This window comes from Hibiscus syriacus, unplaced genomic scaffold, assembly GCF_006381635.1.
Source record: "Hibiscus syriacus cultivar Baekdansim isolate YM2019G1 unplaced genomic scaffold, ASM638163v2 tig00110198_pilon, whole genome shotgun sequence".
NCBI lineage: Eukaryota > Viridiplantae > Streptophyta > Magnoliopsida > Malvales > Malvaceae > Hibiscus > Hibiscus syriacus.
Window position 1 is genome coordinate 396,403 of NW_024062623.1, and position 25,724 is coordinate 422,126.

The window sequence follows — 25,724 nt, forward strand, 5'->3', positions numbered from 1 at the left end:
ATTCAAATCTGAAAACGAATTTGAGCTAAAATGATCAAATCTTAAAACAGATTTGAATTTGATTATTAATTCGAACTTAAAATGATTCAAATTATCTCAAAAGATGTATAGATTGAAAATAAATTATGTAATCGGAAGGTTCCATTGGTAGGTATCGGCTTCAGCAAGACGAAGAGAAGGGGGAATTGGGATTGCGATAAGGATTCCATTGAGGAAATCTCATTTATCTTTGCTTGTGGAAGAACATATAAATAATATATTGTAGATTTAATTAGATGCCTTTCTTTCTTAATAATAAAATAATAAATAATCAACGAATAATATTGGACATTTCAACCCACCAGGAATGAATTGTGGGATGATTCTTCCTTCCCCAACTTTTTTATTTTTTTGCAGACAAAAGTGAAATTCCTTTCTCATTTCTCCCATGCATACACACATGAATGCATGCGTGCATACATGAAACTACATAAAAGAAAGAACTACTCAAGATTATTTAGTTGAAGTTCCTTGGTTTATATAATGAGAAACAAGAATTCAAAATATTCTCCTAGAAATATAACAAATTCATGATGCAGTCCAATGCAAATGAATAAGCAAGGCAGTTCATCCAACAACATGATACTGCACATCCCACAACATTAAAGTTCAGTATTCAAGAGAATGTGCTACCATGCCATACCAAAATATCTATATTGTTTGGCGCTCCTAAAACAGAAACTCCCAATAGCAGCAGATCATGTAATGTCACAGCTGGTTTGATTATTATTTTCATCATTCTGAACCTGATCTTAAAAACATTATCTGCTTCGTCTCTTTAGGAAGCGGGCACCAACATTAGTCGGGGTCAACCAATTGCCTAGCTGCAAAAACAGGATTAGGGCTCGGTCATCGACTGATGCACTTGGCCTGCACTCGCTTCTCCTTGAGGCAGCTCAGCACTTTCAAATGTTTGTAATGGTTCTATAGAACTATTTTCAAACCCTAAAGTGCCTTGTCCGCCAGGAGACATGCTGGAAACAGGAGGAGAATCGAATGCCTGCTTTGTAATATCCTTCTGCTCAGTGTTCTGTTCGTGGGAAGCAGGAGGAGAATCGAATGCTCGCTTTTCAACATCCTTCTGATCCAAGTTCTGTTTGTAGGAGGCAGGAGGAGAGTCAAATGCCCGCTTTGAAACATCCTTCCACTCAACGTTCTGTTCGTTTGGCTTCTCATATCTGTCATAACTGAGGCTACTGCTTCGACTGCGGCGACCATGGCTATGGCTTCTGCCTTGACCAGGACTACGGCTGTAGCTGCGGCTACGACCACGTGACCAGCTCCTGCTTCTACTTCTGCTTCGACTCCTACTCCAACTACGACTGCGGCTGCGGCTGCGACTACGACTATGGCGCCATGTCCGAACCATGTAAGGACTTCGGCTATAGCTTCTGCCACCACTCCTATCAGCAATGCCTCTTCTGTTATCAAACCGTCCCCGACCACGACCACTACCTCTCCCATCAGAACTATTATTTTGATCAAGCAAGCTTCTTTCATTCCTGCCCCAACCTCCTTGACCACCAGCAGGACCACCAAATCCACGTCCTCTGTTTCCACGTCCAGAAAATGGTTCACCTCTACCTCCAGGGCCACCAAAACCACCATCCCTCATTCCACCACGCCCACCAAAGCCACCATCCCTAATACCGCCACGCCCACCAAAGCCACCATCCCTCATTCCACCACGTCCACCAAAGCTACCATCCCTCATACCACCACGGCTTCCATTGTCCCAGCGCCCACCCCTACCACCAGAATTAAATCTACTCATTCCGCCTTGATCCTTCCCAAAACCAGGCCCACCACGAGAAGCTATCTCTCGCACCTCAGGAGGCACATGCTGGTTTGCTCTCTCCAGAACTTGAATCAAGTCAGGGGCATACTTCCAGTCCTGCTCAGAGAAAAAGGTGAAAGACACTCCAGTTGCACCAGCTCTTCCAGTTCTTCCAATTCGGTGAACATAATCCTCAATGCCAGTAGGGAAATCAAAATTGATAACCACCCTGTAGCAAGAAAATTTTATGAACAAAAATAATTTTATTTACTGAATAAAACGGTTCCAGACACAGAAAGGAGAGAAGAACCAACCTTATATCTTTGATGTCAAGCCCACGGGCAGCAACATCAGTGGCAACTAATATTGGGGATTTCCCACTTCGGAACTGACTCAAGACCCAGTCCCTTTCAGTCTGAGATTTATCCCCATGGAATGCAACAGCTCCAAAGTTGCGTCCAAGACTACGAGCAAGCTGGTCACACAACCTCTTAGTGGAGCAAAAAATAATAACCTTTGAACCACGTTCCTGAGCTTGGAGAATCTCCCCCAGATGCCTCTCTTTCTCCATCTGGGGGACAACCTCAACATACTGCCAAATCATGAAATATTTGTAAGCTTATGCGAGAGATTTATACGTCATCCCCAAAAGCAAAGAAATATTGAACTCCTGGATGACACATTAAAATTCCAAATATCTATACATCCAGGAATAACAGAAAAAGGTGTCATAGTTTCCAATGAACTCGGACAAAGCATTTTTCAAATTTACCGTACCAACAGGAATCAACATAATTAATTACGTCAATCTAAAAAGAAGAAACCAAAATGCAATCATAATCAAAATAAGAGCAATAACATCACAATTTCCTATGTATAACATTTAATATTTTGATGATGACCCATCAACCAAACTCCAATAAAAGCACCTAATCCTCAACATTCCAAGACTAACGCTTCCATGAATGCTACCAATCAATTATCTTTTAGACTTTGGAGCATACCTGGGTGATAGACTTATTGGCAGCAAGCTCATCAACACTGCCAATGTTCACTTGTACAGGTTTGACAAGAAGGTCAGCTGCTATTTTTCTAACTAATTTGGGCCACGTTGCTGTGTACATCAGGGTTTGTCTGCGAGGAGGTATCTCATTAACAATCTTGCGGATCTGGGGCTCAAATCCCATGTCAAGCATTCGATCTGCTTCATCAAGAACAAGGAGTGACACCTGCCCAAACACAATTTTTTTCATTTCAAGGATGTCATTCAGCCGACCAGGAGTTGCCACAACAATATCAGCTCCTCGATCTAACTCTTTCAACTGATTAGCCTTTGGAGCTCCACCATACAAACACTGAAGAGAAATTTGACAAAATCAGAAAACCAAATTCAGTTAAAAGGAAATTACAGAGCTTATTTTGACTGCATGTCTGTATGAGCAAGATTTTATTATAATCTTTTCTTTTAATAAAGAAGAGCAGTCAAGCCCCACCGTGCAAGAGACTATTGAAGATCGGCCAAATTTGATGACCTCTTCTTGTATTTGTGTAGCAAGCTCCCGGGTTGGAGCCAAAACCAACACTGTTGGGCCCTTCAGAGGGTTGTTGCGCCGCTGCCTCAAAAGCATGAAAGCAGGAATCAAGTAGCCCAATGTTTTACCAGAACCAGTTTTGGCAATTGCCACAATGTCCTGACTTTGTAGTGCAATGGGCCATGTCTGTGCTTGTATTGGGGTGGGGGATGAAAACCCAGCAGAATGAATCTGAAAGAAAGTATAAATTGTACATAGTGAGAATTAACAGAATTCTGCATTGGATCCTAAATGTTCTTAGAATTAAGAGGGCAATAAAGAAGCAACTTGAGGAAACAAAAGAGGGCAATAAAGAAATAAGAGGCTATCATGCAGTTTAACAAAAAAAATCATGAGTATATGTTGCTTACGGAAGCAACTTGAGGCAACAAAAGAGGGCAATAAAGAAATAAGAGGCTGAGCCATTAAGCAAGGTCCCAGTCACATCAATTGTGATTTGGATGAAGGGCCAACCACCCTTTTAGAAGATGTACAAGAAAGGCTCCTACTATCCATTTTGCAGCCTCCAAAAATGAGAATATTGTTGGATTTGTAAGTGTACCAATTGCAGTGTAGCGTACGACATTTGCTCCTACTCCGGAGCAGATATCGCACCTGCGACAAGCAAAAAGAATTAAGTTTAAAATAAATTTAAAAAGGAGAAGAAAAGCTATAAAGCCACCAGATGGTACAAGAAGCATTCATATTTCATTTCCAAACCAAAATTTAGGGATCAAAACATCTGCAAAGCTTACCTCTCTCAGTATCTCTGGAGGGAAACCAGTATCTTCAAACCTAATGAATGGTGCCGGAACATCGTCTCCCTGTGCATTTCAGTAAACAACCGAAGTCAAGATTAATCTAAACTGATGCAATTATTTCTTCAACATTAAAACAAAGACGACTCTTTAAAGATATAAAAGATGAACAGATTCAAGGAAATGAAAGAAACACACAAAGCTTAAGAAGATTCCAAAAAATATTTATCCAATTCCCTTCCCTGTCAGAAGATTCCAAAAGTTGAATTGTAGCACTTTAACAAGAAACTACCCCAAAATTTAAGAACATAGGTATTGATTATTTATTCTATCCTAGTCAACTAGCTCATGAACCGCTGTCTATCAACTAACAAACATTTTCACAATTCACCGAACACATGTAAAATGTTAGCAAGAACAGATGAAACACAGACCGTTGCCGTGACTTCATGTTGTTTGCAGTATGCTTCGGCTGGAGACATATTATTAGTATCCACGGGTGCAACAAATGGGGGCCTCATCAAGGAATTATTTGGATAAGGTGGACCAGTATGACCATACATGTTATGCATTGCATGACCTCCGATAGGATTGAATCCCCCACCATGACCAGGTATGGCATTTTGAGGTGGCAGACCACTTGCCCTCGTCTCCTGAGAGGAAAAGCAGTATTATAGAAAATTGTATTAACATATGAATTATGAAATGCCATCTATAACCAATTTATTTGTGCAAAGAATAAGCAGAACCTTCACATGCAAAATGAATAAAAAGACTTGAATTTTCCAATAAATCAATTTAAAAACTGGAAGAAACAGAGTAAATGATGAATGATATACCTTACACTAGGTGCAAATGAGATGCATTTATGAACTAACATAAGAAATAAGAAAGCAACCAAGAACAAACACCAAAATGACTACCCCGTGAGGAGGATACTAAAGTCAGAAGACATGTGACAGACACAGTTAATTCCGTGATGTCCTTCATCTTACTTCTGCCTCTACATATAAGCACTCAAATTAACATTAACCCCAACCACGAGCATGAACTGCATAACTATTCAGGGTGCATGCTTTTGATTTCTAGTAGTAAAATGATCCTGTGTTTATACAGGCATGTGTAAAATAAGAAAAGTTGGCATTTGCACAAACCAGGAGAAGTTTTCCAAATTAGCCACCAATATAACACTTTTATATTGCCAACATATACATTATATATCTAGAAATTAAAACATTAGTTGATATCTCACTATGGGTATAGCTGAAAGTGAGGGCTGCCGTGGACCCATCATTGGCCCATCTTTGCCACTATTGAAGTAGTAATCATTTCCAGATCTGCCATGTAGTTTATCTTCATAACCAGTATTTAAAGCAGGAAGAGGCATACTAGTCTGTATCACGGATGGGCCCATCTGATTCTGAAACCTATGACCCTGCTGCCGCTGAACCAAATCTGTTCCAGTTTGCTGTGAATGACCCATAGAGGTTGGCTGAGGCATATTGATGGAGGAGCCAGTAAACTGCTGCGCTTGACCCAAATTAAAACCTGGCTGTGGCATCGGAACTGAATTAGTTCCAGAGGACTGATTCTGAGAAGATGTGCCCATCTGTTGAAATTGAGCAGGAGAAAATCCAGTTTGGTTCCCTAGCTGAAAATCAACATCTTCTTTTTTGGGAACTGCTGCTTTATAATCTTCCTGATTTGGATATTGCTGACCCTGGTGTTGAGCACCATGAGGAGCCAGCTGCTGAGAACTTTGTTGCCCATGTGGAAGCACACTTTGTTGATATCCCATATACCGCAAATGCTGATGTGCATATTGATGTCCTTGCGGCTGTCCCATTTGTGAGTTTTGGTGTTGCATCGTCTGCTGTCCTATTTGAGTCATCACTTGCTGATTTGGATGCTGCATTGTCTGTGGTCTATTCTGCTGTGCAATAAACTGCCCATGCTGTCCCATTTGAGGACCTGGTTGTTGTGAGCCCTTCTGATCAGAAACCTGTGCTACCATTGAACCCGGCTGCTGCCCAATTATCTGTCCTTGCTGTTGAGTTAATTGACTCATTTGCTGCCCCTGCTGTTTTCCACCATGGGGAACTTGTATTTGGCCCATCTGTGCCGCCACACTATTAGGTTGTGCTGAGTGGGCTGCCGGGATTGGAGCTAGCTTAGGTGTGGAAACTGGAGGAGGGCCAATTTTCAAGGGTGGAGTCATAACAGTAGGCCTCTCATACTGGGTAACATTGGTCTCAGGATTCCAGTAATACATAAGGCCAGTGCTTCCATCAATCAGCCCCTTCCAAGGATTCGGAAGAGTAGGATCATCAGGTGCATATCGTGGGCCAAGAGTGGCTGCCCCCGCTTCTGCACTCGTCATTTGTCCAATCTATATCTAAAACCACATAAAGTCATCAGATTTAGAACGAGGGCAAAAAACCCAAACTGCAGACAGTCTAATGCAACATCATTTCTAGTATGAACCCGCTCACCCAAAACAAATACAAAGCAAACCCACGGAAATAAGTAAAGTTCAGCTCCAAAATCAGTAAATTTCTAATCCCATTACAGAAAATAAGACAATATTGCATAAACCATTGAGAGAGAAAACCCTAAAAGTAGCAATACTTAACTGCTTTAAGTAATCTGAAAAATACAGATATAAATAAACCATATCATATGAAAAGGATATCTTACAATATTAATTCAGACTACTCGTAATATATCAATCAATCAAGGCCCTGAAAAAAGAAACAAGATAAATGCATTGAGTCATAAAGTACGTAGGCTTTCAAGTTAAAGTTTAGGGTTTCAAAACTTACCTAATTTAATTTCCTGGTGCGTCGGAAACAGAAGGGAAGAGAGGGGTTTGGGTAGAGGGGATAAAATAGGAGGAAGAGAAAGACGAGGCTTGTTTGACGGCGGGCGATGTGTGAAGAGAGATTAAAGTGGGTCGAGAATTCTTAAAAGGAACTTTTTAATTAATTTTTTTATATTAATATATTATTTAAACTTAATATAAAAATAAGTGTTAAAATTATAATTTTTTAATTTAGGCAAAATTCTAAAGTCTCTCTCATCAAAAAAAAATTAAAAACTTTGAAAATCTTTATTCTAATTTATATTTTATGTCTGTCACTTTCGTTTGTCATCGTTGCTGTCGATCGGATTTTCACCCGACGAAAAGTCAAACATGAGAACCCAGAACTCATAAACTCGACGAACAACCGATGAAGAAAACAACGAAGTTCGGATCTCAAACGACAAAATCATGATACCCAGGTGACCTGACTACCAGGGCCGGTCCAATGAGTTTTAATGTCCTGGACGAGATAATAATTTTATGCCCCTATACTTGTACCGTGTAATAGACAAAACATAAATAATTTTTTTAAAACAAACATGTAATAGAAATAATAGTCAAACAATATTAATATTAATACAAACCAAAACTTACAATACTACAAATATCACATAAAATATGCCTTTCATGCATTTTTTTAAGAAAAAACTCTCTTATTTTACGATAAACAAGACTTCGTAAAATATCTATAAAAAAGTGAAACGATTTAGCACCATTCATGAAGAGGGAATTTGCATTCAATGTAATAACGGCTCATCTTGCTTGCTTGAAGTCGGCTTGCCGATGAGGTCTCTTTTGATTACATGCCTCGTTCTCTATTGAACACGGTATGAACCCCATGTTTATAAATCGTGATCCCGATTCTTTCATTATCATCCTCACAAACTAATCCTACACAAAAAGAGTAAAAATAAAATGGTGGGATTCCCGAGGAGGAACGGGTTAACGGCAACAAAATCTTAGCAAGTGTCAAATTAACAGTCAGGAGAGAAGGCACTAATTATTCAAGTGTAAGGGTTACCTTAAGTAGAAACAGATGCTATACATCAGCTTCCTACGGTTCTTGTTATCGAAAGAAATCATAATACCGTCAACTGAATCCTCCCATGACTCAACAGCTTCGATCTATGCATGGAAATCACATGAAAAAGGAAAGTATAAAATGTTTAAAGCCTACTAATGAAATATTAAAGTCAACAGAATATCGGTAACATACAAATAGTTGGCATGTACCTGTTCACAAATATCTAAAGCAAGACGGGCTCCAAGGGCTGCTTCCTCATGATTATCTTTAACTTCTAAATTGATCAACAACACACTTTTCAAGAGAACTTGATCCCGGTTGTGCAGATCTGCCATTATCAACACATCAAGATGATAATCAATATAAGCCATAAGGGGCACAAGGAAAGGAAAAGAAACCAATAGTCAGCAACTTGTAGGAGGAAAGCAAAATCATCTCCAATTCATGACTTCCAACATTATCTTGGATGACTTTCAGTCAACAGGTAAAATTAAATTTATATCTACTAAACATAGGAGAAGATTCAAATGCCCTAAAGTTCTGAAGAAAAGAACAAGCTCCATAAGCTTACGAAAATAATAACCATACTAAGGTGTAAAATAAAAGGGGAGAAATGTTTCGAGGAAAGGTCCATTGGAAATAGTTTCACTTCAACAGCCAACAAATTAAGACATTTTATTTCATGCCCCCCTCAAACATGATGCCCTGGGCTAAGGCCCATCTGGCACATGTATTGGGTCGGCCCTGCTGACGATGCTCGCGACGTTAAGGGCGATGATGATCAACAAAGGAGGTGTCAAGGGTGGCAGAGGCAGCGACATCCGTGGTCAACAATGGCGATGGTAAAGTTAATGTTAGAAATTTTAAGGTTGATTTTAGAGATTTTCAGGGATTTATATTTTTTTAAATAGAGAAATTAGGAATTTTTGTAAATATGATAATTTTTATTTAAAAAAATAAATAAAATTATCAAAATTATCTGAGCGCAACCGTGTCACTTAACGACAAAATTTAACGTCCGTTAGGACTGATGTACCTAAAAATATAATATTAATAATGTATTGGGTTGACCGAAAAAAATTTAAGAACCTAAATCGGAAAAGAGATATAGTTTAAACATTTATATTTATATTAGACCTATTGTTTATAGATAAATTTCAATAGTTTAATTAATAATGAAAAGTTTAGTTTAAAATTAATATTAAATATATTAAAATATTCATTAAAATGTATTTTTAAATTATTTAATTTTAATGGAAAATTAAAAATAATTTTTAATAATAATAATAAAATACTATTTATTAAATTAAAAAAATTAAATTATAATAAAAATGTAATAGAATATTAATATAAAGTGTAATGTAATATTTATTCAATTTATCTATTCACATTTTATTTTTATTTTTATTTTTAATAATAACTAAAATTAAATATAATTAAGATTTAAGATGAATATAAAAATTAAATTTTATATCTAATAATAAATTTATTTTTATATATTTAAAAAAATAAATGTTTATATTATGATTATCCTATTTTTAAATTTTATAATACAAAAATTAAAATTTTAATTTATTATTATATTGATCATTATCGTCATCTGTTGCTTTAAAACAAAATTTATTTTATTTCATTTCCTTTAAGAAAATTTAAACTTTTAATAGCCATCAATCTCGTTCACCATGTCATCATCATCTAGTGTTCTTAATAATCACGACGATTGATACCTCGAATTGAACTAAAACGACCCTCTAACTTTATGAACCGAGATAGGTCTAAATGCTTTTTTTCTTCCTTTTTTTTTTCTCTCTCTTTTCTTTTGGTTGTGGATGCTTTCTTATGGGTTTAGGGAAGCAGTTTTGAATGAGGGTTCAAGCAGGCTAAAAACCTCAATTTTGGTTATGGTGATTATGGAGAGGATCAGATTAATATTTGATGCAATTTTACTGGTTGCTGTAATTTTTCTGTAATTGTATGTCTTATTCTCAACAATGATAATACATATTTTATTTGAAATCCGTCACAAGAGGTGTGTAAATTCCGTAGTATTTTTTAAAATGAGACGTTTAAAATATCTTATAATGAAAATTAATTTGTCAAAATCGAAACTATAAGTGATCTATGAAGTTATTTTGTCAAAATTATAAGTTTAAAGTTTATAAGAATAAACGAATGAAAATTCGACTTGAAAATATGATCAACAAAGGTGAAAAGTTTATAATCCAAAGTCCAAACTAGGAGCAATTTTGTAGACGATTTTTTTTATAAGGATTATATTTGAAAATTAATTAAAAATATGACATCTCATTGACAATATATTACTTGGTCTAAAGAAATAAAAGCCTTTTGATATCATGTTGGATGCATGATTTGAATGAAGTGCAAGTCTTCTGTTATTATTGTAACATCTTTCGTTTGATTTAAAAATCGGATCGAATTCTGAATATTACATCGGATCACTAAAGTGACCCATGAATGAAACCCTTCACTTGAATTGTCATGTACTCATTGGGTTGTCTAAAAGGAACTATGGATTATGGTCTTCTATTCACTCCATCTCATCAGTTGCTACTCTACTCCTTTTCTGATGAGGATCCAGAATAGTGAACTAGACGACCGTCGCTCTATTTCCGGGTATTGTATGTTCCTTGGCTCTACTTTAATATCCTGGAGTTCTAAGAAGCAGTGAGTAGCATCTCGTTCTACAACGGAGGCTGTGAATACCGTAGTAGCTTGGCGGATGCTACTTCTTTGGGACTCACATGGTTACAATCCCTGTTGTTCTTGGCATACAAGTGTCATCTATTCCAAAGCTATGGAGCGACAATACAATTGCAATTGCAACGGCCGCAAACCCTGTACTCCACGCCAAGACGAAACATGTCGACTTGGACTTGCATTTCATTCGGGAAAAGGTGCTCGATGCCAAGATATAAGCCAACCATGTTCCGGCTAAATTGCAAATTGCGAATAATTTAACAAAGCCTCTTTCCACTGCTTAATTTTCAGAGTTCCGCAAACAGCTGCAAGTTTATTCTTTATTTGAAATTCAGAATGCAGAAAAGAGGCAAGTCAGGTGAATATCAGAAGAAGTAAATGCATTAGAATGTAAGCTTAAAGCAACAGGTGCCATGCCAATGAGCCACAGATATGTAATTTTTCCTATTAGTTGTTTATTGCCACAGCAATCTTTTTCTTAACAGAAAAAATAGGATAACATGCATGAAGGAATGGAAGTAAAGATACCAAATTGACCGGAAAAAATTCTTTAGGTATCAAACTGATCAATCCCCTAATATGCATGGGCTAATTTACATATTATGCTATTTCTGATTCAAATATCAGTCAAGGTAGACGAGGGGGAACCTTTTTCTTTTTTTCTAGAAACCACCTTCACATGTCTGTCTCATTTTCTTCATATCCTTCTTTTACGACAAATTATCCGACACAGAACTCGATGTTTCTTTGGAAGCAAGGCTTGCTTCCATAAACAGATTATAAGATATATTCCAAAGTTCTTTTGCAAGTTTGGCATTGTGTGAAAGTCCAGAGGAATCAACATATCTACCTTCTCCACCAAAAAAGTATATTCCAGATACTTCCTGAAATCAACAGTCAAAAATCAATAGGTTCACTAAAGCACCAGAGATGTATTATTTTCTCTCAAGATATGATGCTGTGTTTACATCGGACAATACTCAAACTAAGTTCAAACTTCATCGTCTATGACTAGTTGATGGTAAGACTTAAGAAAGAAAAACTATGATCATATATCTCAAATTTGACTTACAGGATGGGCAAGGGCTGCATCAAGAATAGAGCTAACTCCATCCTCGGGTGATTGCAAAAGGCCCAAAGGTCTCAAAACTCGAAACGCCAAATTCGAAAGACATGAAGGGAATTCCCTCATGATGTTGGTTTTTACAAATCCAGGATCAGCAGTACTTCAAAAACAAAACAAACCATATTACATACCATAAACTGAAGCATAGATGCACTAATAGGAATGGTAATCTAGATAAAACATAGTAAAGATGTTATGTAACTGAATTGTCATGAAATCCATCAAAAGAGAAATGATAGTTCAAACTTTCAAATGTTTCTCGTTTTCTTTGAGAGAATAACAAAAATCGTGTAAACATATACTTTACAGAGACATGACTAGGTTGATCTGTTAAGCCGAGTTGCTGGTGGAGCTCATATGAGAAGAGAATCAGGAATACTGTTCAAACAAAATCATGCATCAATTATAGAATGGACATGAAAGGTAATCACAATAACCATCCAAGATAAATGAATTACGTTTTGAATACTCATAGATACGAGCGAACGGATATTGTTCCGATCTCAAGAAACGTGTCCCTGAAACAGATTCCTTGTCAACCTGCACATCAAAAACTGAAGCAAAGTGCACTAATGAAGTTATTTGTGGGTTTTTCATTCCCCTGTTTTGAAACACGATGGTTTCCAGAAGAATATTTCATAAAAGCTAGAATGATACTCACCACTTCGATGCGTAAAGGATGTGACATTTACTATCCGAGAAGGAACAGGGCTTCTTTTCAGAAGAGGTAGTAGTACTTTGGTCAGAGAGAATGCTCCTACGTAATTTGTACCCATCATCCTGAGAAACATGAGTGAAATTATAAGGAATTAAAGGATGGAAAAGGGTTATCGTAAGCAACGGCGAATTGATGTACTAGGAAGTGCCGAGTGATTTTAGCTCAAGTTAAATTTTACATGAAGAAAATGTAGCATATTGGAGCTTCTGAGGAATTTGGGAGATACAGATCACACATTTTCCAGCTGGTAAAGAAGTTTGAACCAATATGCACAATCAAAGATAGATTAGTAAATTACTGATCATAGCCTTCAGGCGTGATTCGCGATGCTGCTGCCAATATCCCGGCATTATTAATCAAGAGCTGCACAGACGAATGCATTTTGCAATCTGAAAGCCACTGCTGAAGTGAGCTTCTGAATTCCGAAATAGATTGGCATGACGACAGGTCGACCACAAAAGCTTTGACATGGGCATCCTTATTCTCGTTTTTATTTCTGTCATAGTCTATAAACAATAAGAAGTTAAAAAGGAAGAAAGAAATGATAAAAGAGCATTATCACATGAGGCCACATGCAATAAGAGACTTATTGCATATGTATCATATACCTTTGATAACAAATATGATGATCGTCCAACTGCAGAAACAAACGTAAAAATAATGTCAAAGCGAGATGTTCGCTTCTAAAAACTCAAAATATGCCGTTTCTTTTATTAGTCTGGGTTTTTGTTCGAAACACTCAACCATTTGACAATGAACGCTCAAACACCCTGTAGACGATGTGCTCGAACCCGAGACCTTTAGAGATAACAATCATCCATGTAACCACTGAGTTTTTGTACTTCGGCAAAGTTTGAAGTTAAGCCTTCTTACATTTTCGATTTAAAAATACTAATCCAAGCATTGACATCATTAGTATTTTGACTATAATGCTTATTGTCCTATGAAGTTGTCACGTTTGCATGGGTGTATTGATGACAAATTTTAACAACCATAGACTATCGGTGTCAACGATTAAAACTTCAAAATCTAAAAAAAGTACAGATACAAACACTAAATCTCAAATTTTATTAAAAACGGACTATTGACATAATTTGTCATTTTAAAGACACAAGATAGTTCACTTGCAATTAGGGGTGACCAAAACCCGACTCTACTAAAAAAACCTGAATTTTTCTACTCGACTTGAATTAATTTCAAATAAAGTTTGAGTTATAAAATAGGACTTGAATAATTTGAAAAACTCAAATTTTTAGTAATTATTAGATTGCATTATATATGTATAACACATATAAAAGAAATATATATGTATATTGTATATAGTTATAGAAAGGTTTAAACTGAAATCAATTAGTACCATGTTATTATAAATATTTGCAATTAAATTTAAACAAAAACTCGAACAACTCGACTCAAATTTTATAAATCAAACAACTCGATTCGAAAACTTTTCAAGTAAATTTGAATTATAAAATAAGACAAGAGTCAACTCCACTAACTTGAATATTTTTTACTCTGAGTCGATCGCATACTCGCAGCTACCGCTAATGACAATAAGCAAAACCAGAATGAACTAAATGCACCCAAACGAAGGTAAATTGAAAGTAAATGAAATAAGTAGTGGGCAGGGCAGAGCAGAGTACCGAGAACTACATAGAAACCTTCCAGTGAAAGAGCGAATGCAGCAGCAGCTCCCAGTCCTGATGTAGCCTGCATCAATGAAGAAACAAAACAAAAATGAAAGCAAAAAAAAACACAGCACTTCAAGCTATAAATTATCCAGGCAAGTGAGAAAATACGGTGAAAACAAAGAAGACTTACGCCGGTAATGACGCAAAGAGGGGTTAGAGACTCAGAGATTGGAGGATGACATCGTGGGTAGGATTGAGCTTGGCGAGAAAACACTCTCTTGGTGAGTAACTGGAAGTATGAAACCAATAGCGAGATTGTCCAGAACACGGCCATTCTCCAAAAACTGACGGACACGGCAAAATGGAGAGCTTCTTTCAATTCCTTAATCATGTTTTGCAGCTCCAGTGAATTCAGAAATAAGATGCTAGAAATAGTAGAGAAGATGACCAAAGTCAGGTAGATAGACCGAGTTTCTTTGAGACAAATTGTCGAACAGTTTATACTCTAAAGACAGATTTATTAGTTTGATATTGGTCGAGCGGTTTTCTCGAAGTCAATTGGCCTACAACTTGTGGGTCAGAAAGATATATTATGTAAGAGAAAGAGGGAAATAAATAAAATGTCTAATTATAATTATAGCATCGCTACTATGTTAAAGCTGAATATGTGATCTACAATAATTAGTTTAATATAATATAATAATTTTGTTTATAATGTTATTAATAGATTCATATTTATAATATTATTAACTATTATAATTAAAGTGGTTACATTTGTACCAACAATTAGTTAATTTGATAAGATGATACACTAAATTCTTTAAATAATATCAATGGTTCAAATTTTGATATTTGTGAATAATCCAAACTGGATTAGAAAAATCGCTCATAATGAATTTTTTTATAAAAACTTAAATCTCAAATTTTAATAAAAATTTAAAACCATAATTAAAACAAAAAAATTATCAGAGACGTAAGTAATTACATTATAAGAATATTCAATTTTAAAAATAAAATATGTAGGTTCATAATTTTACATTTTTAATAACATTTATTAGATTTTTATGTAATAATTTTGCTTATTCTAATTTCCCGAACTTTTAGATAATAATTATTCTTAACTATCACCATCATTGGCATGAGAGCTACAGTACACCTTTCCATCTCACTAATAGCAATCTATTACTTGCTATTGATAGTGCTGAGAGATGATTCGATTCAATCATCATTAGATCTATTTTTTTCCTCTCTAATTGAAAATCGATCATTTTATATATTCGACAGTTCTAAATCTATATAAAAGTAATATTTATATTTTTTTGTGTTAAAACAAATAGTTAAAATTGACTTTTTATATTTTTTATTCAATGAATATCTTCTCATTTTCTAATGTTAATCTCAACTGTTCATTTTTATTTATTCAACGACTCTAAAACTATATAAAACTAAAAAAATTTACATTATGTAATAGAACATTGTCTCTTAATTTAATTTTATTAGAGATATATAAATCTTATAGAAAGAAAACCACAACAGCAATTTGAATATATTCCACACCCGCAAGCCAATTAATTTCCTCTCAAATCCAAATAACACAAATCAAACTTTTGAACGCCCAAAATAACAAAATTAATGATTAAAAAAATACAAAACCACACCCCATATATCATGTGATATAAAGTAAAAGAAAGCTACATGTATTGGTGGGAGAAGGGACTACAATCGGGGTACGCATTAGTGAAACTTGACACAAGCTGAGAAGATAAAGCTTGTCTTTTGATAAGAACCTGGTGGTATCTTCCTATCAGTGATACCACCATTTTCTCTTCGTCTACTTCTTCCAAATTACCTGTTGTCATCCATTCATCAGTCAGCATTCAGCGCATCATATGATTTGTTTTATAAAAGCAAATACATATAGCAAATTGATTTTCTAACGGCAATGGTTACCAAAATGTATGTGATTCGACCCGCCGATTGACCACACCGAGTGGTTTAGGGCAAGATCAATATACATTAGATCAATTTGGATTTTTTAAAAAAAAATGGATCATTTTGATTTGGGTCAGTTTCAGGCTTGAGCTGTTTCAAGTTTGAGTCATTTTGGTTTGAGGTTTGGGTTTTTCGAGTTGAGTCATTACGAGTTCAGATCATTTCGATTTTCAGTCGGTTCAAGTTTAAATCATTTCGGGTTCATGTTTGGATGAGTTCAAATTATTACTGGGTCGGATTTCAAATTCAGGTTAGAGTTGACAAATCTAAAAGTAATCATTTATATAGAATAACAGTCATCGAAAGCTTACCTAATTCGATCTCAAGTTCTTGATCTTCTGCATCCCCTTCTTCAACGATACCATCCTCCAAGGCCGAAGCTGCTTGCGCATACCTTTCCAGAAACTGTTCTTCAGTTTCTTCAAGTTCACTCTCAGATTCCTGTCCCCCCACCCAAAAAAAACAGAACATGTTATCTACCAGAGTACCAGTGGACAATGCTGAATTCCTAAAAAAAAAAAAGGAAAAAATTTGCAACTGAATGTTCTAAAAAAGATCGGCGAATCTCAAGAGTTGGACCTCATCATCAATTTCGATTTCGTCATTGTCCTCCTCGTTATTATCATATTCTTCACCATTTTCCTCATCTTCCATTTCTTCATCCAGCTCTTTCAGTTGTATAGATGTCTCAATCAGCGAAGTAAAGCAATCTCTCAATAAGTCACCACTTGGATTGCCTACTCCCAACAACCTTTCAATCATCTTTACCAGTGTCATCACTGCGAACAAAAAACCATGAGAGTTTCTGTCGGTTATTTTACCGGGGGGAAGGACACTGAGCAGCAAAATAGATACTTACCCGTCAACTTTATCTCTGACTTTGCAGACAGGCCGACTTCAGAAGAATGAGTGCAAGCAAAAGCCAGTGCAGACGCCCAGGCCACAAAGCCTCCATCGCCCTCCTTCTCCAGTACTGCCTCCACTGCTTCAGGATGACATAAATAGCATGATGCAATAGCAAGCAAGTGAGGCTTCCATGACGAAGAAGGCTTGCTTCTTACTCCTTTGAAACAAGAAAATGCTGCCCGACAGAAGACAGCTGCCAATGATAGCCGCACACCTTCTGTTTCACCTGAATAAGTTGGGACATGTAATAGTATGTGAACACAGGAGCAAGCTCTCCACGTTGCAGACGGGTATTGTAAAATGACCTCACTGACAAATGCACTTATTGCTTCAATAATGGATCTCTGCGGCAGAGGTGGAGCAGGAGCAGGCGGGGTCTGTCTAACAATGAAATTCTCCACTCCATATTTACTGTGCAAATTAACTACTTCCTTGATGCAATCAAAGACAGACATATCTTCTGATTCTTCCCATGCATGCCAATCTGAAATCAAGTCGGCCCAAACTAGTAGTAATTCTGATAGTTTAAGCTCTTTGATTACATTGCGTCCGGTAACAGAGAGTATAATGGATCGAAGCAATGTTGATGAATGATCTACACATGATGGAGGGGGTGATGCCTCGGCTTCCTGATCATTGCAATAAATTAAGGAAAAAGTAAATATGCCATAAAAAAAATTAAGAAGTTAATCAGGTAACTTCTGATAGCAGTGTATTATCATCTGACGAATAAAAAGCACGAAGTGGAGCAACAAATAATGTCAATTACAAAGCAGATGAACAAAAAACAATTAATTCAATGCCAAGTTTGCACCAGGAACATAGCCTAGATATTAATTTGAATATATAAAAAAATAAGTAAAACAAGGAGCTTAAAGACATCATATATCAAGATCTTTTATGTTCTAATATAATTCTGAAATTTTATATGCTTGTATACAAATTTTACCATCAGCAGTCAAAAATGGTAATTCTCTTGCCCATTAATATGTACGGTATGCTTAACTGCTCAAGTACCAAAGAATTGTTAAAAGCTCATATTACAAGGAGAAGAAAACTAACCAGTGGTGCCGTGAGCCAAGCCTGTTGCAAGAGAGCTGATAAAGCTCTACCAATGGCAGCCTGACCAGATGCCTTCTTTTCACTTGAGTCATTCTGTTCAACCTCTTCGTCCATGAAGTTTTCCCAAGATTGAGCCATCACTGCTAATGCTTCAAAGCCCCGTACAACCACCTATATTAAATGTAATGCTTTTCACTAATAATCCAAATCAGGAACGCTCAATAACAATTTACATTAGAGTCCATTTTCAACCATAATCTGTCAGAGGTAATGTATGCAACGCTCCAGAAATAAAGCAAACAATTTTGGAATTTAGCTTCCTGACAGAAACCCATGTTTGACATGACATGCTGCTTTTTTGTGATCATGCTAGCAAACACCAAACTTACAGAAATTAAATTTTTTTAAGGAGAACAAAAAGAGTGAAATGTACAGGAATTCATACTTACATGAGGCCATGGCTCCAGGATAGGATGTATGGACTTTGAGATCACATCAACCAATGATGAAATAATATGAGGAATATGAATTGCTGTGTTCTCGTTTCCAGCCTCTACAATAGAATTGAGAAGCTGAAACAGAATGATGTTTTCTTCATCTTCATTACCAATGCTACTAATTACAACTTGAAGAAGAGGTAACCACTCAGGTGGAAGATACTCATTCTGAAAAGAACAAACAAAAGATAGGTGAGACATTAACACCAAAATGGGAATGCCTTGTAAAACTAAGGATTGTTTAGGGGACCCTACTTCAAGGAGCCCAGCAATTGCTCCTGCAGCAGCTACTCGCACAGGGTAACAAGAAGTATCCTCTTTATCAGCCAAGAATTCTGCTTAACAAACTCTGAGACGACAACTATTCGAAACTGCCAAGAGGGAGACATCGGTATTCATATGTTATTATAATTAATTTAAACATTAAATAGTAATATCATCATAATAGTATAAAAATTGCAGAAACTCGATACCGCTTCCACTAGAACTTTTAGAACTTGCGCTTCGGCTTGAAGCAAAGTTCGCATCAGTTGGGCCTTGAATTCCTTGCTGACTTTTGAAGACGATCCATCACAGACCTCAATGTTTCGCCTCGCGAAGTTTTTAAGATAAGTTGAAGCAGCGACTCTTTGACCTTGACTTTGACCTCCTATAAAAATCATTAAAAATAATTACAAGCACTGTGAACTGATGCATAAAAAATGAAATCTCGTCGAGAGTGAGATAATTCGGAATGAAACCAAAGGAACACTGAATGGAAACAGAAGAAGAAAAGCGGATTTAGTTTACGGCGGCGATGGAGAGGAGAGCGAAAGGGAATTGAGGTAGCGAAGAGAGGCCATCGAGAGCGTCGGTTGATGCACGGACAACGTTTCCATCGGGGCTGAGCGTTTGGTCGAGCAGCTGAGCAATCTGAGTCAGGTCCATGGCAACTTCGATTTTTTTTTCCTTTTTTTTCCCTCTATTTTTTGGTTTTCAAAACCCTAAAATGTTGGTAGAGAGGTGCGGGAAAGAAGAAGGCGGGAAAAGTTTAGTTTTGGTGTAAATAAGGGTAAGCAGTGCCAGTAAAGATGCTTTTGATTCACAGGCTCTCGTTGCCCTTGCTCTTATGAAAATAAAAATGTGCAATTTCACCATCAATCCTTGTATTATGTATAAATTATAAATATAATCCATATGATCCTTTTCATAATCTCAATAGACACATTGTTGATGTATAACTAATCAGACAGAAGTTTATAATAAAAATGGGCAATTCATGTTTTAATGTGAGTGGAAAATTGTCGAAAATATTTAAAAACAGTTATTAATATCGATTTATCTCTTTTAATATGATCGAAAAATAACTAATAAATAACAATAATCGGAGATAACCCTCAAATAATATCTTTTTGTCAAAAAATAAATAGTAGAAAGAGGGTACAATCTCCATTGATAGAGGGAATATATATTATATGTCTTTAATATCGTGTGACGACTATGGTATGTGATAATAATGAGTCGTTTTCTTCGCATATCAATTATCTGATAATCGAGTTAAACAGATTAACCGAATTATGCCGTTTATCGATTGTTGAGTTGATGAATAATGAAAGAGAATACGACTACCGATCAGAGTGTTGTAAGATCATAAGGAGTGTTATAACGTATTATAAAACTGCATCTGTCCGAGAAAAAAAATTAAGGATTTCAAAATAATCTCCAGATGGATAAAGCAAAACGTGTACCTTAAGTGGTTCAGTTATTACATATGCTCTTAGACAGGTTATGGGCAGATTAAATTTGAATAAGCTCAGGGTATCATGAAACAGAACACCACAGAAACTAAAGCCTGCAACAATCAGGTACAGCGAAAAAGAATTGCACAAACGGTTCAACCTCGTCCTCGTCATTCTCGTCGCTGTCCACTTCATTGCTTTGCCTTGGGTAGCTGCTTTTAAAAGCAAGACTCGTCAACCAAGCCGGTTCCAAGTTTTAGCCACTGGAGTTGTTTGAGTAGAAGATTTTCTCACCTTGGTACAAACATAGATGTAATGGACGTCGGGGTTCTTTCCGAGTACATCTTCCACCGAGCTTCCACTCTCATCCAACGGGATTGGGTCTGTCAATTCCCTCGCTGGTTGTTCAGAACTTCCTTCGGGTCCAAATTTCGCTGCACGATGAAGAACTAGATTAAAAGAACATCATACATGCCAGGCTATACCATATATTTATGGAGGATGAAACTCATTTTATAGGCTTCAAGGATCTAATTAATCTAACGGATCCTGTTCTAAATCCGGAGTGATTTATGCTGCGGTTAAGTTGATTGACATTTGTTGTCTCCGGCTTTTCAGCTGTAAGGTAAGAAAACTTCGAAATATTTGTCGTTCCAAACCTAGCTTCCGTCTCTAGTCTTCCACAACTCGAGGCTGTTTTTTCTTTAACAATATTCATTTCATAGGTAATATGCAGTATGTTTAAACAAGCTCTATTTGTCGTGATAACTCAGCAATCTGCACTTCAGATTTACAATTCGAGGTATCGAGAGCGGTCAATATTATGGGATGGGACACCATCACCTAACATCAAGAAACGGAATGCTGGCCGTCTTATATGTATCAAAAGTAAATTTCTTTACATCCTCTATAGCATATAACTGATTGTTAGAAAGCATTATAAATTCTACTCAAGATTGATCATTCAGCTATCACTAGGATTACGGAACACATGCAAAGTGTTCAAAATCAAACCAAAGCGAGAACAACAACATAACGACCATAATGAGGAATCCAATCAACCTATCACATGCAGTTTTATGCTCCATGTGCACGATTCTTTCAGCAAGCCGAGACGATATACCGGAGCTCCATATGTAACCTGCAGCACTTGCAAGAACAGTTAGGGAAGCAGAAAATGATCAACTGCACATACACACAGAGAGACACGTAGACTGCGAGAACGGATAATCTCTATGAGAACGGAATAAAAGGTGAGTAACGTTACCAGAATGTACACTCCTTTTTCCTTGAGGACCCTATAGTTTGTATTCAACTGCTTCAATATATGGTGAACGGATCAAGAATACCCATAAAAGGAAAAATTCTAATGAAGACAAGTATGATCATATACCTCCAGACTTCATCGAGCATTTGAGCCGCATTCTGCCTGGAATTGTTTCCACACTGCAACACAAAACATTCCCATCAGCTTATCATACTCAAAATTGGATCTCGACAAACACGGATGAGCAACAACTGATAGTACTCACCAAGATAGAATCAAGAGTCCCTGGAAACCAACCAATTTCAAATGAAAATCAGTAATTAAAGACCAACAATCATCGAATCAACACACATTAAAACAAATCAACACCTTTATCGATAACAGCATCAAAGGAACCAGATTGAAAAGGACTCATATCTCGTACATCCAATTTAATATCTGCAGAAATCATTAGAGCATAAACAATAACACGTCAAAAACATATAAACTGGAAGAAAATTTTGGAATAACTGAAACCATTGATACATTTTAGCTGCTGCCAGTTGGAGTACTTGGCCTGCATAGCTTCGATGACAACAGAGGAGATATCGACATTGACAACAACCTCGTACCCATCGTTCACCATCTCTTCACTAAACGCTGCAAAAACAAAAATGCGGGGATTTATTACATGACAGCGATATATCCGATGGTATGGGTTGATTTCGGGTTTGTGGGTACCTGAGTTGCCGCAGCCGACGACGAGAACACGCTGATGGCGGTGGGGGACATAAATGCGAATAAGGGGAGCTAAGGCGGGGTACTTTTGGTACCAATCAAAGGGAGCTGATTCATGGGCGTAGCGATTGTCCCAATACCACGGCTCACCGTATGCTTGAGACGACGGTGGTGTACCCGTGGTCATCGTTGTCTCCGGTGAAAATCTGAGTTTTGTTCCGAGTTAATGCTTTTTTTGTATTGAGATTTGGGTTACAGAGAGTTAATTGCAAAAATGAGGTGAAAACGATCAGGTTTGTCGCAGGAACACCGTGGAGCCTTTGTTGCTATTGGGCCATGTTTAATGATTCATCGTCGTCAACATCAAGAACAACTACCCCAACACGTGGACTTGTCTTAACAAAAGGAAAACCACCGGTTTTTTTTTTTATTTTGGACTAATAATAGTAAGGATAAACTACACGGGAGACCACCAAACTATGGTCCAAAGTCAATGTGACCATTGAACTATTTTTTATCTCAATCAGACCACCAAACTATTTAATTGATTCAATCAAACCACTGGCTGTTAATTTTTAACAGAGAGGTGACTTGTCCGTTAATAAAATTGGCATAATTATATATTTGGTCCTTAATATTTACATATTCTATCAATTTAGTCACTATTTTAATTCAATTAAATAAACTTAATTATCCAATTAGAACATGACACGTGTCAATATAGTGTAAATAAATTTAAAATTCATACATAAAACCTTCCAATCATGTATTGACACATGTCATGTTCTAATTGGATAGTTACATTTATTTAATTGAATTAAAATAGTGACTAAATTGATAGAATATGTAAATATTAAGAACCAAATATATAATTATGCCAATTTTATTAATGGACACGTCACCAACTCTGTTAAAAATTAGTGGCCGGTTGTTTGATTGAATTAATTAAATAGTTTGGTGGTCTGATTGAGACAAAAAATAGTTCGGTGGTCACATTGACTTCGAACTATAATTTGGTGGTCTTCCATATAGTTTACCCTAGTAAGGGTAGACTAATAGTAGGTAAATTATAAAAGTGATTATTTAATTATGAGATTATTCTAATTTAATTATTGATAGTTTAATACCATATGTCGTTAATGTTTAACCATCTTTCAATATCATTAGCAATTAACATTTGACGAGAAAATAACTTAGTAGTTAAAAGTTTTAATATAATTATATATTAGATTTATGTTATTTACATATTTTATTAATTTGGTCTTACTTTTTAGATTTATTATATTAAATTAAAATTATGGTCAATGTATAAATAATATAGACCAAATATACAATTATACTAATTTTTGTAACTATCATATTTTTTATCAGTTAGTGGCTTGTTGACAAAATTAAAAGGTCAATGATCAAATTAAAATTACTGCATATTTAAGAGGTCATAGCTGTAAATTACCCTTAATTTTATTATATAAAGAATAAATATAAAAAATTTATTGAGAATTATAATAAATTAATCATGTTAGCTTATTATTTTTGCTACAATCATGAGAACTTACAACCTAATCCATAAAAATAAAATAAGAAAATAACATGTTAAAACTTTAATTAAACCGCTCGTAAAAATGATAGATATAAGTAAATGTTATCATTGATAATAAATAAATCAATAATAATATAAAAATACATATATTAATAATAACACGTTGACAAACTTATTTTATAACAACTCAATTGTGATCTATATTCACGATTTTGAGTTCCCATCAACACGATGATATAAAAAAATCAATTCAAAAATCCAAATTAAAGATAAATTAATTATATAACTAAACATATTTACAAAACATAACCAAATATATAATAGAAAAACATCATTAGATTTAACTTGCTTTAAAAAAAAATCATCGGTGACTGATATATTTATTGGTCTAATACCGGTCAGACTATATTTCTCGATCTAACACCTTTGCAATAAAGCGCGCCCCCTGCACCGCGTTATATGTTGATTTGGCGTCACGTGGGGTAAAGCGCGTCCCCTGAAACGAGCCTTATGCTGACATGAATACACGTGTGTAAAGCGCGACCCCTGGGGCGTGCCTTACGCCACGTACGTGTATAGCGCGGGGCAGGGGTCGCGCCATACCTTTAACTGATATAATTATATAAGGCGCGGTATAGGTACCGCGCCTTGTAACTTTTCCCGACTATAAATACTCTTCTCCCCGATTAAGTTCCTCACATCTCTCATCTCAACTTATAAATTAATACAACAATTCTGTCAACGAGTCAATAATTCTGACAATTTTCTCATATTTTATTCAGAAGTTTGTTCGATTTTTCGTTATAAGGTAATTTTGTGATAATTTTTTTTATATTTATTGTTTATTATGATTATTTGAAAAAATATTATACTAATTGTTGTAAATTAATTTATGTGTTTGTAAAATTAGAAAGCGGGAATATACGTCGAAATAGTTTTGCGGTACAAGTAATAATATAAATTTATATTATTTAAATTATTTACGTTTATGTGTAAAAATGTTATTCTGTTATATTTTCGTTCATATATTATTTATTTAATTAGCATTGTTTCAGTTGTTTTTTTTTTGCAGATATAATATTGCCGCACTTTTAAACTCAAAGAATGACGCGACTTTCAGCTATTGTTTATTATGATGATGAGATTCGAGAAGATGAAACCGGCGTTGTGTTCGTATCAAATGAGCGTGTTAAAATATCATTGAAGATAAACATAAATCTTGAGGAGCTGATAACGAAGATTTCGAGGAAGATTCATGTTGGAAGTAGTAGAAGAATGTCGTCGTTGCAGTACAGATTTCCAACATCATTATTGTTATTAACTTATATAGCGTTCGAACTTTTAAACAATGATGATGGTTGAAATAGATATATTTATAGGAAAGTTTGAGGGTATTGAAGTCGGTGTAGTTGTGTAATTACACCTAAGGCGCGCCGCAAGGGGCGCGCCTTCCTGACACTTGTCAGATTCACAGGGAAGGCGCGGCCCCTGCCCCGCGCCTTAGGTGTAATTACACACTTACCCCGCGTTTTATTCATGTGTATCCATGTCAGCATAAAGCGCGTTTCAGGGTGCGACTTACCCCACGTGACGTCAAATCAACATATAATGCGGTACAGGTGGTGCGTTTTACTGTTAAGGATGTTATATCAAAAAATATAATATGACCGGTGTTAGATCAATAAATATATCGATCACCGATAATTTTTCGAAAAAAAACCCCCTATACGTGTCCCCCCAACCAAAAAAAATCAGGCTGGGTAGAGCTTTTTTAAATATGGATTGAATCAAGTGACATGT

At 36.0% G+C, this 25,724-nt stretch overlaps 4 protein-coding genes and 1 pseudogene across 6 annotated transcripts; all 5 read right to left on the reverse strand.

Moving 5' to 3' along the window:
• Positions 1-611: 611 nt before the first annotated feature.
• LOC120218489 (DEAD-box ATP-dependent RNA helicase 46-like) lies at positions 612-6,540 on the reverse strand. 2 transcript variants are annotated; one of them, XM_039215402.1, is made up of 7 exons: positions 5,398-6,540; positions 4,580-4,798; positions 4,143-4,211; positions 3,310-3,579; positions 2,821-3,171; positions 2,131-2,408; positions 612-2,045 (listed from the first exon to the last, which is right to left on the reverse strand). In XM_039215402.1, exons 1-7 carry the CDS (start codon positions 6,523-6,525, stop codon positions 878-880), a joined length of 3,483 nt encoding a protein of 1,160 aa, XP_039071333.1. In that variant the 5' UTR covers positions 6,526-6,540; the 3' UTR covers positions 612-877. The 2 variants fall into 2 exon arrangements, with proteins under 2 accessions (XP_039071333.1, XP_039071332.1); XM_039215401.1 differs by having other exon boundaries at positions 4,580-4,813.
• A 4,892-nt stretch (positions 6,541-11,432) lies between these two features.
• LOC120218493 lies at positions 11,433-14,675 on the reverse strand (annotated as a pseudogene).
• A 1,143-nt stretch (positions 14,676-15,818) lies between these two features.
• LOC120218391 lies at positions 15,819-19,021 on the reverse strand (the record flags this gene model as incomplete). Its single annotated transcript, XM_039215337.1, has 7 exons — positions 15,819-16,074; positions 16,529-16,658; positions 16,797-16,996; positions 17,077-17,752; positions 18,186-18,356; positions 18,635-18,850; positions 18,938-19,021. Coding segments are annotated over 7 exons (1,635 nt in total), but the record flags the coding sequence as incomplete, so codon positions are not given.
• Positions 19,005-19,761, reverse strand: LOC120218495. The gene is made up of 2 exons (XM_039215408.1): positions 19,471-19,761; positions 19,005-19,331 (listed from the first exon to the last, which is right to left on the reverse strand). Exons 1-2 carry the CDS (start codon positions 19,607-19,609, stop codon positions 19,099-19,101), a joined length of 372 nt encoding a protein of 123 aa, XP_039071339.1. The 5' UTR covers positions 19,610-19,761; the 3' UTR covers positions 19,005-19,098.
• A 648-nt stretch (positions 19,762-20,409) lies between these two features.
• LOC120218494 (EEF1A lysine methyltransferase 4-like) lies at positions 20,410-22,646 on the reverse strand. Of its 2 annotated transcripts, XM_039215405.1 has the most exons (9): positions 22,388-22,645; positions 22,193-22,306; positions 22,037-22,105; positions 21,933-21,952; positions 21,794-21,846; positions 21,668-21,698; positions 21,463-21,541; positions 20,695-20,834; positions 20,410-20,612 (listed from the first exon to the last, which is right to left on the reverse strand). In XM_039215405.1, exons 1-9 carry the CDS (start codon positions 22,569-22,571, stop codon positions 20,592-20,594), a joined length of 711 nt encoding a protein of 236 aa, XP_039071336.1. In that variant the 5' UTR covers positions 22,572-22,645; the 3' UTR covers positions 20,410-20,591. The 2 variants fall into 2 exon arrangements, with proteins under 2 accessions (XP_039071336.1, XP_039071337.1); XM_039215406.1 differs by lacking the exon at positions 22,193-22,306 and having other exon boundaries at positions 22,388-22,646.
• Between the last annotated feature and the right edge of the window lie 3,078 nt (positions 22,647-25,724).

Excerpts from the sequence above, each read along its gene's own strand:
- LOC120218489 (XM_039215401.1), bottom strand. The coding sequence starts at position 6,525 with ATGACGAGTGCAGAAGCGGGGGCAGCCACTCTTGGCCCACGATATGCA. Across the intron at positions 4,814-5,397 it reads CACTTTCAGCTATACCCATA|TGCTTTTCCTCTCAGGAGAC; the intron begins GTGAGATATCAA and ends TTTCTATAATAC. Across the intron at positions 4,212-4,579 it reads AACATGAAGTCACGGCAACG|GGAGACGATGTTCCGGCACC; the intron begins GTCTGTGTTTCA and ends TGAAATGCACAG.
- LOC120218495 (XM_039215408.1), bottom strand. The coding sequence starts at position 19,609 with ATGGACCTGACTCAGATTGCTCAGCTGCTCGACCAAACGCTCAGCCCC. Across the intron at positions 19,332-19,470 it reads TCTCCTCTCCATCGCCGCCG|GAGGTCAAAGTCAAGGTCAA; the intron begins TAAACTAAATCC and ends TGATTTTTATAG.
- LOC120218494 (XM_039215405.1), bottom strand. The coding sequence starts at position 22,571 with ATGACCACGGGTACACCACCGTCGTCTCAAGCATACGGTGAGCCGTGG. Across the intron at positions 22,106-22,192 it reads CAACTGGCAGCAGCTAAAAT|ATATTAAATTGGATGTACGA; the intron begins GTATCAATGGTT and ends TGATTTCTGCAG. Across the intron at positions 21,699-21,793 it reads ATGCTCGATGAAGTCTGGAG|GGTCCTCAAGGAAAAAGGAG; the intron begins GTATATGATCAT and ends TACAAACTATAG.